The 20,372-nt window shown below is 25.4% G+C and overlaps 2 protein-coding genes across 2 annotated transcripts; both read right to left on the reverse strand.

Annotated features, from left to right (window-relative positions):
* Positions 1-4,153: 4,153 nt before the first annotated feature.
* On the reverse strand, positions 4,154-9,460 carry LOC122509579. Its single transcript, XM_043623747.1, has 3 exons — positions 9,305-9,460; positions 6,707-8,382; positions 4,154-5,674 (listed from the first exon to the last, which is right to left on the reverse strand). Exons 2-3 carry the CDS (start codon positions 8,360-8,362, stop codon positions 4,202-4,204), a joined length of 3,129 nt encoding a protein of 1,042 aa, XP_043479682.1. The 5' UTR covers positions 8,363-8,382; positions 9,305-9,460; the 3' UTR covers positions 4,154-4,201.
* A 169-nt stretch (positions 9,461-9,629) lies between these two features.
* Positions 9,630-19,806, reverse strand: LOC122509580. The gene is made up of 3 exons (XM_043623748.1): positions 19,648-19,806; positions 15,222-16,887; positions 9,630-11,897 (listed from the first exon to the last, which is right to left on the reverse strand). Exons 2-3 carry the CDS (start codon positions 16,863-16,865, stop codon positions 10,485-10,487), a joined length of 3,057 nt encoding a protein of 1,018 aa, XP_043479683.1. The 5' UTR covers positions 16,866-16,887; positions 19,648-19,806; the 3' UTR covers positions 9,630-10,484.
* Positions 19,807-20,372: the final 566 nt, after the last annotated feature.

Raw genomic sequence — 20,372 nt, forward strand, 5'->3', positions numbered from 1 at the left:
TTCAAAAATTTTAATAAAATTCTTGTCAAAATTTCAATTATATTCAAAAAATTCTCCTCAATTCAATCATTTTCAATATCTACTATTATAATAAAATTTTTCAAAAGATTTCAATTATTTAAAAAAAACATTGTTAATAAAATTTAAATAGCAAACATTACATTATTTTCAAAAAAAAATAATAAAATTTTTCACCGAGATTCAATTATTTTCATGAATAATAAAACTCATCATAGAATTTCAATTATTTTTAATACAATTTTAATCGAATTCCTTCGAAAAATGTAATTATTCTTGAAAATTTTATTAAAATTTGTCGAAAAAATTGAATTATTCAAAAATTTATTGATAAAATTCTTTACTAGGATTTCAATTTTTGAAAAACATTCATTTATTCAATAAATTATTTATTCGCACTTTATTTGCAATTAAATAATTAAATTCTCGTAGAATTTTCTAATAAAAATTGATTTAAAAATGAATTTTAAAATTTGAAATTTTACATAATAATTGAATATTAAAAGCATTATAGCATGAATTTTCGAAAATAATTGAATTTTGAATATTTTTGAAAATAATTGAATTTTTCGAAGAATTTACTTAAAATTGTATTAAAAATAATTGAAATCCTGTGCAAAATTTTGTTATTTAGGAAAATAATTGAATTTCCAAAAAGAAATTTATTCCTACTTTTAAAAATAATTGAATTCTTGTGATGAATATTGTTATTTATGAAAATAATTGAATTTTCGGGAATAATTTTGTTATTTATCTTTAATAATTGAATTCTTTTATTATTTATGTAAATAATTGAATTCCTCCGAAGAATTTTATTAAAATCTAAAAGAATAATTTAATAATTTCAAAAAAAAATTTAATTAAATTGAATTGTATTTAAAAATTTGTTGATAAAATATTTTTTATGAAGATTTAAATTTTGAAAAATATTTATTTATTCAATAAATTATTTATTTTGTTAATTTTAAATAATTGAATTTTCGTAGAATTTCCTAATGAAAAATTGATTTTGAAAATGAATTTCATTTAAAATTTTACATAATAATTGAATTTATAAAATTATTATTTAGGAAAATAATTGAATTCATTTGAGAAATTTTATTAAAATAGTAGATTTTGAAAATATTTATTAAATTGTATTAATTTTTGTTGCAATTTCTCGACGTGGATAGGTTCAATTTTATAAAAATGATCATGATATCAGCAACCGTGGGAAATTATAGCTTCTTTGGTTTTTAAGTAATAAAACTTTGCTATAAGGTGTTCTTTCTTCAGCGTCAATTGCGAAAAAGATCATAATAAATTTCTTTTCTTTGTATAACAGAAACAACTGCCAAAATTTGTTGTTACTTTGAAAATTTATTCTTTGCCAAGCGTTTAGGACCTTAGTGTTAAGAAAATGATAAAAACAATGTAAAAATTCCTACTACTCTTCCGGAAAATGATTTCTTTAAATATCTGCCAAAAAAAACAATAGGAGCTTTGTACTTGTGTTTCATTAAAGTCTCCGCCGTTTGGAATGTAATTTTTCCCACCTATCGATTTTATCATTTTTAAAAGATGAGTTTCTACTGAAAAATTGATATTTATTAATATTTAAAGTAGGTTTTAATAAAAATCAATTTTTCACCACATAGGTAAATAATTACAACTTTATTTTATTATTATACTTTCAGACATGTCGACTAAAGATAAAAAAATGTTTTTGCCAAAAATGATTCATTTCGAAAGTTTCTACCGCAGTTTCTACCGAGAGTCTGTAAAATTCCAAGAATGTGAATTATTTTTATATTGTAGTTAAAAATAATTTACATTTTTCGAATTTTACAATCCCTTTTTTTAAAAAAAAAAAAGTATCTTAATAATACTTTAAGAAAAACCTTTTAGGTATATTTTAAAAAAAATTTACCTAATTTTATCAAAATTTAGAAATTAGGACCAATTTAGGATCTAAAAATATCAAATCTATGGTTTAACATATGTAGCTGCAAGACAAGCAATAAGATTTCAAATATAACTATAATTTCTAGAGGGGTAAGTAAAACGAAATGTTGAGTATTATATTCTTCGACTTTCAAGGAAAGGAAAAATATTCTTGAAATAGAATTCTTAATATTTATGTAAAATATAGGCCAAGTTATTATTGTATGATCCAGTTTTTGATGGCATTATAGGCATTTGAGCCATGCGGCTTTTAAACAAACAGGTGCGTTTTCTTGTTGCGTGTTTTGGATTTGGTACATTGAAGAAAATGTTATATTTGAATCTCCGTCTGAGTAATGCCATTGGCACCATATTTTCCACTCTGGAATCAAAGTGATGTCTTTTTAGGACGACCTTTATGTTTTAACCGTGAAACACTTTCAAGGACATAGCATCAAAATTTGACACAAACATATAACCTTCAAATATTTTTCTTTTGAGGTACCTTTCTTCAGTGCCCGACACGTATCTTAATATTTTTAAAAAATGAAAAAAATTTTCAAAAAAAATAAAAAAATAAATAAAAATAAAAATTATGAAAGTAAACAAAAATGGAGAAGAATGGCAAACGTAGAAATGTTTCTTCCTCTCGAGGGACAGAGATATCAAATAAACTGTTTGGCAAAAACATATATTTTTTTCTAATTTCAATTTTTTTTTGGCATTCTCTAAATTTATATGTGTTAATTAGAAGATTAAATCCTATTTAAATTGAGAAATCAACACGATAATGAAGATATTTACAGAAAAAGAGAGAGAGAGAGAGGGGGGGGGGGAAATATTATATATTCATTGGAGAATAGGATGTGGGTCAGTTTATAAGTTCAAAAATCTAAAAATAATCGCAGGATATCCCCACTTTTTCATACTTTGAGGAACTTTAGTAAAGCATCGTTCTTGTTAAATTGTGCAACGTGTCGTCAATTTAACGATATGGGGAATATTTAACGTCCGTGAATCGTCGACTCCTGACTCAGATTTAAAAATATCATCGCACACTATACACGAGTCGATTTTATACTCTCTCTCTCGCATGATGATAACACCTCATTTTTCAAATTTGCTGATGTTTCTTCGAAAATAGTGAATTCCTATGTTTAAATTACGAATTTGATGCGGATAAATGTTTCATTGTTCCTGTTTCCTGTTATATACAAAATCCTTGATGTAGCTTCCATTATTTAGACTATATTTTATTTAAAATTTTTTTATTTTTTTATAAGAAGGGGCGGCGTCGCAAACTGATGAACAATGACCAACCAAGTCAAACCAATCTTGTTTTATTATACATTTCACATATTAATTTATTTTTTAGAAGATTTTAACTGTTTAATAAACAAAATATATTTTAACTATCAAAATACTTTTGCAACGCTATAGTAAATAAAAAAAAATTATACTAATAACTTAAATTCCAAATACAAACACTTTTCTTATTAAAAAGATGATTTCCAATTATTACACCTGTTTCGATTTATTTTGGTTAATTAAAAGTTTGAGAATTTGGAATAAATTGCATACATGCACAGCTGACGTATATGCAACCTTTCCGGCAATAGGAAGATTGATTCAAAGGATTCAAAGGTAAAAAGGAATTTAGAAGAAAGAACACAGCAATTAAAATTTTCACTTACTTTTATAAAAATCAAAGATTTAAAGTCGAAGTCGAAACTGGAGCGAAGATGAAGTTTGCAGTTATGGCATTATTATAACCTTAAAAATTTCGAATTCAATACTTGAAAACTTGAAAAGAATAAAATTTAAATGACTTTAAATTTAAACTTGAGAATTTAAAACTTGAAGAACTTTTAAGAATTTTTAGAACTTGAAGATTAATTGATGAGAACTGGAGACTGAGATTTCCTTAAGGAACATGTATATTTATGTAACAATTCCCATAGTACCAATTTTCTTAAGGGAGGAAAATTTGAGGATGGAAATATTGTAGAAAGGGAAAAAGAAGTTGGCTATTTTAGAATTGGTTTAAGATAAAGAAAATGGGGAGAAAATACATTAAAGTTGCTTCTATACCTCCGGTGTTTTGGTCAAGCAATCGACTTTGATGAATTTTCACGGTTGAATAACAATATGGTTGTTAATTAATTAACAATTTGACCATTATTTCATTAATTAATAATTAATATAGCAAAGATTAAAAAATATTTTTTTTTATTATTATCAAAAAAGGAATTATTTATTTCTATTTTAAACTTAATTCGGAAATCTTATTCTTCAATCGTTCGTTCTCCTCCCTAAGTCGCAGATTCTCTTTCAGTATTCTATTTTCCTCTTTTAGTTGCATAATTTCGTTTAATAGTTTTTTATTGTCGTTATTATCTTCCGCAATGGGATTAGAATTTTCAGCTTTTTCTTCTTTTCCCCCCATCTTCTCTTCCTTTAAAACATTATTAACCTTCACCTTCGAGAATTCTTCTTCAGCTAATATTTTCAATTTACACACATCCTCGGCATCAGAATTAACAGTTGATAATTTTTTATCTTCTGCATTTTTTATTTTCTCGACATTTTCTTTAAAAACAGCATCAGACACCTTGACAGTTGTTAATTTTTCTATTTCCCTATTATTTTCAACTTTTTCCCCATTATTTTTTGCAACAGCGTCATCAGAAGTCCTGATAGTCGATAATTTTTTAACTTCCGCATTTTCAACTTTTTCCACATTACTTTTTGCAACTGCATCAGAAATTTTTTTGCCTTCTTCGGTTTTAATTTTTATCGTTTCGACACAATTTTCATTCTCGACAGTATGATGATTTTTCGACTCTACTTTCCTTGAGGGTTTACAAAGTTGATTGTAGGCAATTACATAATTATTCGAGTAACACAATCTTTCTGTCTCGTAATCTCTTTCGGGCATGAAACTAGCGTAGGGATTCTTTCCAAAGAAGTCGTAATTAATTTTCTGATCCAATAGTGAACAGATCATTTCATGATCTTTCCTGGCTCGATCCTCCGATTTTGAGGTCATTATAAATGGTACATTCATTTTACTGATAATTGAAACTGTCTCCTTCCATGTGCACTCGGACAATCCTAAATTACTCTCATGCAGATTCAAATTATAACCAATAATTATATCCGGTTTTCTGAATTCTACACTCTTAAAGAACTCATCATAACGCCAATTGAAGAAGCTAAAATTGAAGAGCTTATCAATTGATGACTCTTCCAAAAAATGGAATGTACTCTTTGGTGCTAATTCCATTCTTGCAGTGACCTCAGTACCGAGAAAATCCATATGTAAATTTCTCAAACTATTGAACCAATTTAAAACAGTGTGCCAGTAACAAATGTGCTCGAATTCCTCGTCTAACGCGCCGACAATGTGAATGTAGAGTGTACTTGGAATAGTGAACCGTAATTTTTCAACAGCGAATATAAATGTTAGGGGTCTTGTTAAATAATCCGAAATGATAACCTTCTGTGGATTCTGAATAGTTGACATCGAACGATAATTATTAAAACAGAAGTATCTGTCTACATACTGATCCATTGTGGGTTGTAATTTTTGGTCCCGTTTATTCGGAAATAGCGATACTGCCAAACGCTCGTGATATTTCTCTTTGCATTGTCCCCACTTTAGATTAAACTGGAAATATTCGCAGAGATTTTTATGCTCGGTGTCATCTCTATGAATTTTGCACAGGCTCACCTGTTTTGAAAATAAAATTTGTTATTAATATTACGCCATCGTAACTAATAATAATGATTTTAATAATTATTTACATATTACTGATTCTAATTTTTTTAACTAATAGTTTAGTTGTATAATTACAAATTGTAACTTTTTATGAAATTGTAATAACATTGTAAAAAAAAACATTGTAAAAACATTGTAAAAACATTGTAAAAACATTGTAAAAAAAATAATAAAAATATATTTTTCTATCTGGTATTATTTAATTTATTAAAGTGCTATTTATATTTAATTAAAATAAAAGCAATCTATTATTATTTAGATATTCAATTTAATATAAACATCTGTTAATTTAATTACTTTTATAATATATACAGATCCGAACGTGAAGAATACGGATGTTATTTACTACAAATGGTGCAAAAAACTCATGTTTTTCATTAAACACATTTTGTTGTTCAATTTTCTCATTTTTCAGAGCAAGCATATTTTTATCTTTAACCACAGATTCGACTTCAAAATTTTCTTGAATTTTTCAGGATAATTTATCATCTCTAGCCATCTTCTGTTCAATTTCTTTTATATTTCTTATAGCGAATTCGGTTAACTGCTCTCTGCTCTGAGACGGAGTGCTCTGCTCCGTGCGAGAGCACTCTTTGTATGCTTTGACTATAGCAAATTTGTTAAATCGAAATATACTACTCTTTCGAGGAGCACTCTTAGAGCACTCTAGAGCAGATAACCGAATTCACTATTACATTAGTAAGCTTGTAAATTGCTAGTCTTTGTTTTACAGCCAACTTGTGACGTCACACGCGTGACGTAGATGTAGCGCGAAAATAGTTCCATTTCAAATCATGTGATTTTTTAAAAATCAATTAAAATAGACTATTTTTATTAAAAACACTATTTAATTATCTTATTTTTAACTCTACTTTAGAATAAAACTAATTTTAAAATTTTGAAAATGTGTCTATTGCAGATAAAAGGCAAAAGTGGAAATTGATTAAATTGGATAAAAATTGTAACAAAAAAAAAAATACTTACACTGCATTTGCAAGTTTTGAGAACACTCAAATCGCTTTCGTGACAAACGAAGCAAGTCTTTGGAAAAAGAAATATTTCCTTCTCGAATGTCAGTAAATCACGATTTAATTTCGATCTCGCAATTTTCAAAAAATTCAACTTCGCCTCCAACCAGGATTTCCCATTGATAATATCCGCCTTGTCGAAAAGATGAGGAGTTCCTTTTTCCTTCAAAAGTCCCAATATTACTTTACAAATATCCTTGTGCTCCGATTGATTCTGCTTCAAGTGACTCTGACCACAGTAAAAAATCATCTTACACCGTTTACACGTTTCCTCTCCTGGAATTTTACAAACTTGACAAATTCCCGGATAAAATGATTCCAAACTCTTCACGGCGCTTGGCACAAAAATTCCCGTCACCGATTCCGGTAAACTTATAACATCCTCCACAGAATTCGAAGTTTTTGTCGATTTCGCGATTATCATAAATTGTGATGATTTATTCACTTTCCAATCTTCCCAATTTCTAGTGACGAACATTGATGAGAAATTATTTGGACCGTCGTAAAAAATCGTGTGATTGTGACAAACTGATTGGACATAATTCTTTACTCGTTGAATTTCTAATTCTGTACTTGACGTTAAAACCACGGGACATGTAAATTTACTACAAAAATGACGAATGTCCCCAAACATTTTGTACTGCCATCCTGAATTATCCGGTGGACTTAAATTCGAAATAAAAATAAGATCGAATGATTCATTAAAAACTCTTTCGTCATAATACTGAAATGTTAATTTTCGTTTCGTTAATGTACACCTCGAGCAGAGATACAACTTTCCAGGGACAATTACTTCATTAATACTGTTAGTCACTATCTTCAGTTCTTCTAAATTCGGCAGTAAGTGGAACAAATTCTCGATGAATTGACGCATTGAGTCAAAACCCTCATACACGTGAATGTAAATCGTCAGTTTTGATAAAAAAGTTTTGTTTAATTTTTGAAGAACACCAAAAATTGTCAACGGATAGACAACGATCAACGAGGCGTAGAGTTTTAATTTATAATCCAATTTGACATCAGCTTTCAGGACCGCATCCAAATATTCCTCTGTTGAAGTCGGTAATTTTTTAAAATTCGGCAACGATGCCAATGAAGCGAATATAGAAATGTACATAATTTTCACCGCATCTTCAAGTTGAGATTTTCCAAACTCTAAAGTTTGGCATGTCATTATGTCTGCGCATGTTTTGTCATGAAGGGTTGTATCTAAATGCTTTTGGCAAAAAGACACCAGGGGACAGTTTGCGCAATTTGTTAAATTCTCCTGTTTAGTGTCATAGCATACGAAACAGGATCGAGGATATTGTAACATTTCTAGTTCACAATTTTTCGGCTGACGACCCAGTAGGTTAAATATTTTTTGCATCATTGCTTTTCTTGAATCTATCCATGTCGATAGGGTGCAATCTCGTAAATCCTCATAGAGATGGGAGAGTTTCTTTTCTCTTGTTAAATTGGAAATTACTTTACAAATTTCCCTGTGTACCTGCCAGTGATTTTTTTGATGTACTTCGCCGCAATACGATATCATTCGACAACGACTGCATCTCTTTAGTGTTGTTCTCTTTTTGCAAACGATACATTCGTTGGGATAAAAGTAGTTTTCCATTTTATCGATTTAACGCCAATCTGAAATTACATATAACAAAATTAGTTAAGTTTGCAAATATTAAGAATCTCAAAAATTATTTTTCTATTCTATTCAAAAATCTCTTTTATAATATTTTTTATTCTTTATTAATTTAAACTACCGGCGGTGATTGTGCGACCACTACTTTTTTGATGACTATATTCAATACCTTTTAACTTGGAAAATATAATAACTATATTAATATATTAATTAATTTAATTAATATATATTTAATTATTATTATTAATTAATACATAATATATTAATAATATAATATAATGTATAAATCGTATAAATCATTGAATAATTTTTGTTTTGACTGTACATTAGATTATTCCCAATGCGATTTTTTTTTGCTTTGACTGTACTCACAGTGCTTTAGAAAAAAACACAAAATTTTTAAAAAAATTAATAAAGTATACACGTACATATAAAAAAATGTTAAATATTTTGCAATTTTATATGAAGTTAGGAATAAAATTTTTTTTTTAAATAGTATAAATAGAACTTTCAAAATTTAGAAAAGTTAAGTACTATATTAATTTTATTTATATTATAAAACCACTATTTATTTTGAGGTTATGTCAAGGGATTTATTTACAAGATTATTTAATCTACTCAACTCAATAATAATAATAATAATATTATTAATCTATTTTTTCAACTATATGTGGAATTTTAACTTATTAATAAGGTTATGTCACATAATATATAATTAAATATTAGTGCTTGAAGTAAAATTGTAAATTTACATATATCCACTAAAATTTACATTACTTATTCTTATTTTGAAATTTTATTCATAAAAACTGTTCCACTTCATAATTATATATTTGATATGCATTAAAAAAAAAGATAAAAAATGTTGACTATTTTTCATTCGAAAGTAAAATTAAAATTTATCTATATACAATATCTTACCTTTCTTTATAAAATAAAGTTGATTTACTATTGTTAAATTAGGACAATATTAATTTGTAAATTTATTTCTTTTCCCAAACAAGTTTTGATAACGTTATTGACAATCTGCCGAATCTTTCTTTGATAATGAATATTATCGACAGTTTCGATTTATTTTTTCCAATCTGGAATATCGAAATCGAAAATTAAGGCCGTAGCACACACAGTGCTTTGAATCTGCAATTTTCTGTTCAAAAAAGTCTAGAATCCACAGATTTTGACGAAATCTTGCGAATTTTTTTTAGAAACACTCAAAAATAAATTTTTAAGAAACTGACGAAAGCACTTTTTCGATTTTCGAATTTTTATTATTTTCATTTTAATGCAAGATGTATAAGTATAACAAATAAATTAATTTGTAACTCACTCATCCCATGAAATGTACCGAAGAAGCAAAAAATTTTAGGTTATGTTTGTAATTTTAAGAGTAAAAATCCAAAAATAGAATCAATTATTATTACAAATTATTGATATTCAAGTCTTTATTACATCAAAAATATTTCGTAAACAATGGTTTCAAATTTAGAAAATTAAAAAGAAATTGTTAATCCAGATAAATCTAACACAAACATAACCTAAAATTCGTTTACTTCTTAAGTACCTTTCTCGGTAGCGCGTCACATTTATTAGTTTTTTTCGTTTTTCTTCTCATTTCTTAGGAAAAAAAAAATTATGTTCACTATATAAATATGCAAAATTAGGTACAAAACAAACTGAAAAATATTTTTTTATACAAAAAAAAAATTGTTTTTGTTACAAAAAAAAATAATTTTATACCAAAAAAAATTTTTTTTTAGCATAAAAATAATATTTTTCAGTTTTAAAATAATAATTACAGCAAGAATAACACAAAATTGAACATTTAAAGAATAAGTAGGTTAGCAAAAATAAAAATTAAAAGTGAAATTCTTTACTGAAATTAGTAAATAACAGAATTAGGTCTTTAAAGATAATAATCGACGCAGAGATAATATATTATTATATAAAAAATATTTCGAAATGAAAATGAAAATTCTTTAAACATTTTAAATTTTTAATATAAATTTGTAAATAAATTTTAACCGCCAAGTAACATTAATTTTATCCGGTTTTTTTTTAATAATAAACACATGCAATAGGTATAAATTTTACTAAAAAAAAACTATTTTAAATGTAATTCAGAAATCTTATTCTTCAAACTTTCGTTTTCTTCCATCAGACGGACATTCTCCTTAAGAATTTCATTTTCCTCTTCAAGATGTAAATTTTGATTTACCAATTCTTCTCGGACTTGAAAAATTTTTGTTTTGGAATTCGAGTTTTCAACTTTTCCTACCTTTTCAACCGGTTTTTCTACTTTTTCCACCTTTTCAACCAGTTTTTTTACTTTTTCTACTTTTTCTACGTTTTCAACCAGTTTTTTTACTTTTTCTACTTTTTCTACGTTTTCAACCAGTTTTTCAGCTTTTTCTACTTTTTCAACCACTTTATTAACCTTCACTCTGGAAAATTCTCCCTTAGCAATTTTCTTCACTTCATGAAGTGCACTATCTTCAGCCTCAGATTTCTTCTTAACATTTGGTGAATTTTTTTTTTCAACATTAGAAATTTCCATTTCGACCCCTTTTTTTGGAAAAGAATTTTTATTTTTAACACCAACTTCCTGATTTTTCGATCCATTCACTTTCTTTTTAATTTCTGGTCCACGAAGGTGATTGTAAGCGACAACATAATTATTCGAATAACACAATCTTTCCGTCTCGTAATCCCTTTCGGGCATAAAACTAGCGTAGGGATTCTTTCCAAAAAATTCGTAATTAATTTTCCGACCCAATATTTTACCGATCATTTCGTGATCTTTCCTGGCTCGAACCTCCGTGACTGCCGTCAAAAAGAAGGGAACATTCATTTTACTGATGATCGAAAGTGTCTCCCTCCAAGTGCACGCCGATAATCCTAAATCACTCTCATGAAGATTTAAATTATAACCGATTATTACATCCGGTCTTCTGAATTCGACATTTCGGAAAAAATCCTCATAGCGTCCGTGATATGTGCTAAAGGTGAACTGTGAATTCTTCAATCGTTTATCGTGAAAGTGGAATGTACTTTTTGGATTGAAATCATCGTTTTCGGTTAATTCGACGCCAATGAAGTCGATGTATAAAGTGGTTACATTGTCGAACCATTTTATGACCGTGTGCCAGTAGCAGACACTCTCGAATTCTTCGTTTAACGCTCCAACCACGTGAATGTAGAGAGTATTTGGAATTGGAGTTTCTAATTTTTCTGCAATGTAAATGAAGGTTAGGGAACGAGTTAGAAAATCGGATATCACGACTTTTCGAGGATTCTGCAGTAGGGGTTTCAAGCGATAATTCTTGAATTCAAAATATCTGTCTATATACTGATCCATTGTTGGCATTACTTTGTAGTCTCTTTTATTGGCGAAGGCTGTCACTACTATTTGGTCCTGACGTTTCTCCTTACTTCTCGCCCACTTTAGATTGAAATTGAAATAATCGCAGAGCAATTTATGGTCAGTGTCGTCGCGGTGAATTTTGCACAGGCTCACCTATATATGAGAAAAATAGAATATTAATTATAAGACAAACAAAAAAAGTGTAAAAATAAAAAAAATTAAATAAATAAAATTAAAGAAATAAATTTAAAAAATAAATTTAAAAAATAAATTTAAAAAATAAATTTAAAAAATAAATTAAAAAATAAAACATTAAAGAATCTTTATTTTAAATAATGACTTAAATTTTTTCAAATCTTTTAACCTATATTGAACAGCTGTTCGACTAGTCAAACACTAAAATTGTATTTAAAAAAATTTTCTTCACAATAAAATAAATTAAAAGTTACAAATTATATAGCTCAGAAAATCTCAAAGCTCAAGAAAAAAGATAAAAAAATTACAGAATATAACAGAAAATGAAGAATGTGGTTTCGGAAAAGAAATTAAATCCAGAATTGAATGATGAAGATTTGCAAAATGATCTACAACTTATAGATAATATTATAGATCATCTAGAAGATAATTCAGAAAAAAAGAAACATCTAGAAAGTTTAGATCTTAACAACGATGATGAACTAAAACACTCATCTACTATTATATTTATTTTCAAAAAATAGTCGAAATTCATTTTCAATATCTAGTATTTTCATAAAAAGCAAAAGAATTATTATTTCATTCATAATAAAATTTCCACATGATTTCAATTAATTTAGAATAGCATTTTCAAAAAAAAATTCGAAAAAATGAAATTAATCAATTATTTAACAAAATTTTTATACAATTCTTCTTAATAATTCAATTACTCTCACTAATAATAACATTTTTCGTGGAAATTCAAATTTTCAAAAAAAATTTTTCGATAAAATTCTAAGCAAGAATTCAATTATCTTCATAAATACTATTTTAAATTAATTAATCAAAAAATTCAATTATTTTCACAAATAAAGTTTTTCTGAAGCATTCAATTTTATTTAGAATAAAATTTTCATATAATATTTATTATATTTCAAAAACATGAATTATTTTAAACAATGTTTATAAAATTCTTATGAATAATTCAATTATTTTCATAAATAACAAAATTTTCCACAGAAATTCAATTCTTTTTAAACATTTTATTTAACTTTTTCACAATAATTCAATTATTTTCAAAAATCATTAAATTCTTCTCAGGAATTCAATTATTTTTGAAAATTTTAATAAAATTCTTCTTAGGGATTCAATTATTTTCATAAATAATAAGATTCATCGCAGGATTTCAATTATTTTTTAATTTTACAATTTTACAGAAATTGCTCAAAAAATTTAATAATTCTTAAAAATTTAATTTCAATTCCTCAAAAAAATTAATTATTTAAAAAAATATTTTTTTAAAAAATTTTTTGGAAGAATTCAATTATTTATAAAAATATTAGAATTTTTTACAGGAATTCAATTATTTTCAAATATTTTAATAGAATTTTTCGAAAAAAATCAATTACTTTAAATACAAATTTTAGTTACATTTTTGTGAAATAATTCAATTATGCTTCTAGATTTTAATAGAATTCTTCCCAAGAATTCAATTATTAACAATGAATAATTTTTCGAAAAGATTCAATTATGTCAGTAAAAAAACAAAATTATTCCCGAAAATTCAATTATTTTAAAGAATTTTAATAAAATTCTTTGCAAAATTCAATTATTTTCATAAATAACAATATTCATCAGAAAAATTCAATTATTTTTAAAAGTAATAAATTTCTTCTTGGAAATTCAATTATTTTGAAAAATTCTAATAAAATAAAAAAAACACACATTCAATTATTGTCCAAAAATTTAATTGAATTCTTTGTAAAATTTGATTATTTTAAAAAACTTTTTGCAATTCAATGATTTTCAATATCTACTATTTTTTATTTATTTTATTTATTTATTTAATAAATTTACATAAAATTTCCAAACAAAATTCAATTATTTAAAAAATTGTTTGTATAAATCTTCACAAGAATTTATTTCTTTTCATGAATAATAAAAATTTCTCAGGAATTCAATTATTTAAATTAGAATTTGCATAAAATTAGTCTAAAGAAATCAATTATTTTAAATATAATTTTAATTAAATTCTTCTGAAATAATTCAATTATTCTTTTAGATTTGTATAAAATTCTTTCAAAGAATTCAATTATTTACATAAATAATTCTTCGAAAGAATTCAATTATTAAAGATAAATAACAAAATTATTAATTTCCGAAAATTCAATTATTTTGAGGCATATTAATAAAATGCTTTGCAAAATTCAATTATTTTCATAAATAACAATATTCATCGCAAGAATTCAATTATTTTTAAAAGTAATAAATTTCTTCTTGGAAATTCAATTATTTTACAAAAATTCTAATAAAATTCTTCCCAAGAATTCAATTATTTTCATAAATAATAAAATGCTTTTTAGGAATTCAATTATTTAAAAAAAAAAAATTAATAAAATACCACACAGACATTTATAATGATTGTTAAAAATTTTAATAGAATTCTTTGTAAAATTTAATTATTTCAAAAAACTTTTCTCAATTCAATAATTTTCAATACCTACTATTTTTATAAAATTTCCAAACAGAATTCAATTATTTAAAAAAATATTTTGTAAAAATCTTCGTAAGAATTCAATTCTTTTTGCAAGAATAATAAAAATTTGTCAGGAACTTAATTATTTAAATTAAAATTTGCATAAAATTAGTCGAAAGAAATGAATTATTTAAAAATTTTCATAAAATTCTTCGCAAGAATTAAATTATTTTGATAAATATTTAAAGTCAAAAAAATTAAAAATATCGAAAGGAATTTTTGTCAGTTTTGTAAAGTGTCTAAATCGAGTTTTTTTTGTCGTCAAGTTTAATTTTTCGATAGCTACTTTTTCACTACTTTTTTTTTTAGTTTGAAAGCTACTTTTTGCTACTTTTTTTTAAAATTAATTATCGAGTGCGAAATAGTTTTTTTCGTCTGCTAATTTGATTGCGCGATCAACTAGAGCGATGACAATTTATATTTTAGACAATGTTCAGAATCGTAATTTATGTATCGTCCTGACCATATTGGTTTTCTGAACCAATTTTTAATTATTTTATTGTTTTCTATATACAACGTTAAGTCTAGGAAATTGTTGTTGTTTGTTGCTTCTTCCAAAGTGAATTTTATTTTTTCCTCTATTGAGTTGGATTTATTTTATTTTTTTTGGTAGGCAAATTAAAGTATCGTCAATGTATGGGTAATAGTTAAATTTTTGCTTATAATTTGGAAATTGTCTATAATTGCAGATAAAAGGCCAAAAGAAATTGATTGAAAATTGATTAAATTGGATAAAAATTGTAACGAAAAAATAAAAAAATACTTACACCGCATTTACATGTTTTGAGAACGCTCAAATTGCTCTCGTGACAAACGAAGCAGGTCCTTGGAAAGAGAAATATTTGCTTCTCATAATTCATTAAATCCCTATTCAATTTTGATCGGGCAATTTTCAAAAAATTCACCTTCGCCTCCAACCAGGATTTCTCGTCACTAACATCCATGTTATCAAAAAGATGAGGAGTTCCCTTTTCATTCAAAAGTCCCAGTATTACTTTACAAATATCCTTGTGCTCCGACTGATCCTGCTTCAAATGACTCTGTCCACAGTAAAAAACCATCTTACATCTCGTACAAGCTTCCTTTGCATTCGCACATTTACAAACCTGACAAATACCAGGATAAAATCTCTCGACAATTTTCCTCTGATCCGGTTGTGTTTTACTCTTCAACGAACCCGTTTCCGGTGAATTAATAATATCCTCCAGCGAATTGTACATATTCGTCGATTTAGCGACAATCATATAATGCGATTTTTGACTTATTCTCCAATCCTCCCAGTGCCTTGCGAGATGTAAGGAGGAAAAATCATTGAAACCGTCGTGTAAAATAGTTTGATTGTGTAAAACGGATTTAAAATAGGTTCTAACTCGTTTCATCTCAATCTCAGTGTTCGACGTTAAAACAACCGGACATGCATATCTGGTGCAAATATGTCTCAAAGTTCCAAATGTCGAATACTCCCAACCGGAATTATCAGGTGGTGTCATGTCAGCAAAGAAGGCGAGATCAATCGAACCATTGAAGAGTGTATCGTCGTAATATGCAAAAGATAATTTTTTCCTATTCTTATTACACGTGGAGCAAACATTCAACTGACCGGGAATTAACATTTGTTTCACGCAATTAGTCTGGACATTCAACTCCTTCAATTTTGGCAGCAAATGAAAGAGATTCTCAATAAACTGTCGCATATTCAACCAATTATCGTGTATGTTAATATAAATCGTCATTTTCGACAATGTCACCAAATTCAATTTCTGCAGTACTCCGAATATCGTCAATGGATGATAGACATGCAACGATGCATAAAGTTTCTGAGTGTAATTTAACTTTCCACCTAGAATCTCCTCCAAATATTCCATTGTACAAGTGGGTAATTTTTCAACAGAAGGTTTTGATAATGATTTGAATTTAGCGATCATCGCATCCTCGAAGGAGAAGTTTTCGTTATCCAAAGCGTGGCATGTCATTATGTCTGCGCATGTTTTGTCATGAAGAGTTGTATCTAAATGCTTCTGGCAAAAAGACACCAGGGGGCATTTTGTACAATTTGTTAAATTCTCCTGTTTTGTGTCATAACACACGTAGCATGATCGAGGATATTGGAGCATTTCTACTTCAGCTTTTCTTAATTCTCGACCTAATTTAGAGGAGACTTCGGCAATCATTGCTTTTCTTGAATCTGACCATGTCATTAAGGTGCAATCTCGTAAATCTTCATAGAGATGAGTGATTTCCTTCTCTTTTGCAATGTTTGATATTATTTTACAAATATTCTTGTGTTCGTTCCAGTGACTCTTTTGATGTACTTCACCGCAATATGATATCATTTGACAACGACTGCATCTCTTTAATTTTTCCGTCTTCTTACAAACGATACATTCGTTTGGATAGAAACTGGTCGACATTTTATCAGGGGGGAACGCCAATCTGAAAGTAATGCTTTTTTTATTATAAAATAAAATAAAATAAAAAAATAAATAAATAAAAAAATAAAAAAAAAAAAGTTTTACAGTAAAAAAAGGTATTAAAAAGTGTTGCAGATTAAATTAGCACAAAAAAAGATTAAAATAATCAATTTTGGTGTTATTTTTTACAATGAATAAAATTTTCAAAATTTTTTCATTAAATTTTTTTAAAACTATAAAACATGAAGATATCGATAATTCCCAGTCTTCGACTCGGAGTGATCGATTTCTTCATATTTTATAATAAATTAAAGATGACCAAGTAATAAAATCATTATTTTATATTATAAGAATATTATACTTCTTCAAAATTATTTCCATTATTTTCAAAAATTTTTAACTACAATTTTCCTTTATATCAATTATTTTTAATAATTTTCAAAAAAGTTCTTTGGCAATTTTCAAATTCATTTGTTTACAATATTTAATTTCACGAGATTTCAAATTAAATTCTTAATTAAATGCATATTTAGAAAATAAAAACTTCAAATAATAATATGAAAAAAATTCAACTTTTTCCAAAAAATTAATTTGAAAATTCAATAATTTCTAAAAATTCACGCTATATTGCTTTTAATATTCAATTATAATCTAAAATTTTTAATTCATTTTTATGAAATTAAAATCAATTTTTATGAAAAAAATTCTACAAGTATTTAATTATTTAAATGCAAAAGTAAATAATTTATTGAATAATTGAATTTTTCTCAAAATTACAATTCTCTTAAAGAATTTTATTAACAAATTTTTAAATAATTGAATTCTTTTTGTCGAATTTTTTTAAAACTTGCATGAACATAATTACTTTTTTCAAGGAATTAAATTATAATCGTATGAAAAATAATTGAAACTTTGCGATGAGTTTTATGAGAATTTTCAAATTCATTCGTTTACAATTATTTCAATTATTCGGAAATTCTGCAATTTAAATATTATATTGAAAAAAAAATAAAAACTTGAAATAATTTCAATAAAAATCTTAATTATAAACTTTTAAAAAGAATTAATTCTTCAGAATTTTTTTTTTCAAAAATATGAAAAATTACGAATTTCAATGATTTTTGGTTTGAAACTTTTTCAAAATTTAATTATATTTCTAAAAATCCACGTTATAATGCTTTTAATATTCAAATATAATCTAAAATTTTAATTGAAATTCATTTTTAAAACCATTTTTATTAGTAGATTCTATACGAGAATTCAATTATTTAAATATACAGAAATAAATAATTTATTAATTTCATGTTTCTTGAATTATTAAATTCTCATAAAAAATGTTATTAACAATAATTTTTTTAAATCATTAAATTCTTTGGACGAATTTTAATAAAATTTTAAAGAATAATTACATTTTTCGAGGAATTCGAATTAAAATTGCATTAAAAATAATTGAAATTCTGCAACATGAGTTTTATTATTTATGAAAATAATTGAATTCCTAAAAGAATTTTATTATTTATAAAAATGTTGCAGATTATTTTAATGCATTCTGGTGTTATTTTAACACCTTACGTTTTACTATCTGTTTATAATATAATTTGAAAAAGAAATGTGAATAAAAATGTTTCAGAAAACTAACTTATTCAGAATTTTTAATTAAAATCTTTTACAATTCAACTTTTCTAATACTTCAATTTGAAACTTTTTAAAATTCAAAAAGTTGCTTATGAATGTAAAAAAAAACAATTGATATTAATGCAAAATATACGATTTTTTTAAAATTTATTTTCCAAGAAAAGAAATTTTATTAATTTTTTATTTACTTTATTTATTATTTAAAAATTAATTTTTTATCAATTTCTTATCACTTTTATTCTATATAGTTCAAATTTGTAATAATTCAAATTTGTGATGTGTGTCATAATATTTTATTGCAAAAAAAAAAAAATTTTTAATTGATTTATTTTTCACTATTTTTTACAGGATGTGAAATTTTTTCGCGACGAATTTAAGTAAATTACATTTTGTTTAATTATTGTTAGAAACAGAAGAAAATTTAAAATTAAATTTCATTATTTTTTTTATTTTTTTAAGTCTGTTACGTTGCACAAACAAAATTCATAATTTTCTTATAAATTCTAGAAATTGAATATTTTTATATTAGTATACATTTGATAAAATTCCCTGACAAAATAAAACGATTTTATAAAAGATGATTCAATGTTTTTTTAATGAAATATAATTAATAAGTCGTAAAATTTTGCTGATGGTCGTATTTCTGGAAATTAATTTTTGCGCAACTTATATTTTTATCTTTAAACATATCTTCAAAACTTATTTATGAAAAGAAAATTAAAAAAAAAGAATAATTTGATTTTTTGGTAATTCAAACAAAAAAAGTCTTTTTCTGATTACTACCTAAATTACAAAATTGTAAATTGAAATTAAATACTAATTACAGAGTCAGTTAAAAAATCTAATTAAAAACATTATTTTAATATTAATTTTAAGGTTATGTTATATACTATACATTTTTAGGTTGAGTATAATAATAAAAAGTAAAAATAATAATACACTAAACCGAGAAAAACATTTCTAAATTACATTGAAAAATGTAAAAAAAAATGAAAAAAGGAAACAATTACTTAATAATTTTGTTAGCTGACTGATTATAGAAATTTTGTAAACAAACAAATTCGCACATGCTTTTCGTATATATATTATGTTTGAAACAGTCGCGCTCTTAAAACAAAATTAAAATATATCATTATTTGTAACTTACCTTTGTATTTATAAGAAAATCGACTTTTTATTATTATTAAGACAATTTTAATATATTTTTTTCGTTTACAAATCTGACATTTAATATACTTAATTTTTTTCACACACACATTTGAAGTCCATTATTGTGAAATGTGAATACACGCACCGTAACCAGAGATGGGTTGTTGCTTCTTTGCATCGACTGTCAGAATTGGTTCCTGAATTTCGCTTACATATGTATTTCATTTTATATTTTTTTTCAATGAGTAAAGTCTACGGGTAAAATGTTGATATTATTTTTAACGGAATAAAATTTTACTAACTAACTAAAGAAACTAACTAACTTACTAAGTGTAAGTAACAAAATTAACTAAACTATCTAGCTAATAAGAAACTAACGAACTAACTCAATTAATTAACTAACTTACTAACTAACTAAACTAACGAACTAACTAACAAAACTAACTAAATTAACCAGCTAAAGAAACTAAGAAACTAACTAACTAACTGAACTAACTAATCTGACTAAATAACTAACTAACTAAACTAATTAAACTAACTAACGAACTAAGTAACTAAATTAACTTACAAACAAACTAAATTAACTAAACGAACTAAACTGAGTAAATAACTTAGTAAACTAAGTAACTATAACTAACTAATAAATTAACTAACAAAACTAACTAAACTAAGTGAACTAACTAATCTGACTAATTAACTAACTAACTAATTAACAAAATAAAC

Source organism: Leptopilina heterotoma, unplaced genomic scaffold (assembly GCF_015476425.1).
Source record: "Leptopilina heterotoma isolate Lh14 unplaced genomic scaffold, ASM1547642v1 Lhet_61, whole genome shotgun sequence".
Lineage (NCBI taxonomy): Eukaryota > Metazoa > Arthropoda > Insecta > Hymenoptera > Figitidae > Leptopilina > Leptopilina heterotoma.

Bases quoted from the DNA above. Each gene is read 5' to 3' on its own strand.
- LOC122509579 (XM_043623747.1), bottom strand. From the start codon at position 8,362: ATGGAAAACTACTTTTATCCCAACGAATGTATCGTTTGCAAAAAGAGA. The intron at 5,675-6,706 runs GTAAGTATTTTT...TTTTCAAAACAG, and splicing joins TCAAAACTTGCAAATGCAGT to GTGAGCCTGTGCAAAATTCA.
- LOC122509580 (XM_043623748.1), bottom strand. From the start codon at position 16,865: ATGTCGACCAGTTTCTATCCAAACGAATGTATCGTTTGTAAGAAGACG. The intron at 11,898-15,221 runs GTAAGTATTTTT...TCTCATATATAG, and splicing joins TCAAAACATGTAAATGCGGT to GTGAGCCTGTGCAAAATTCA.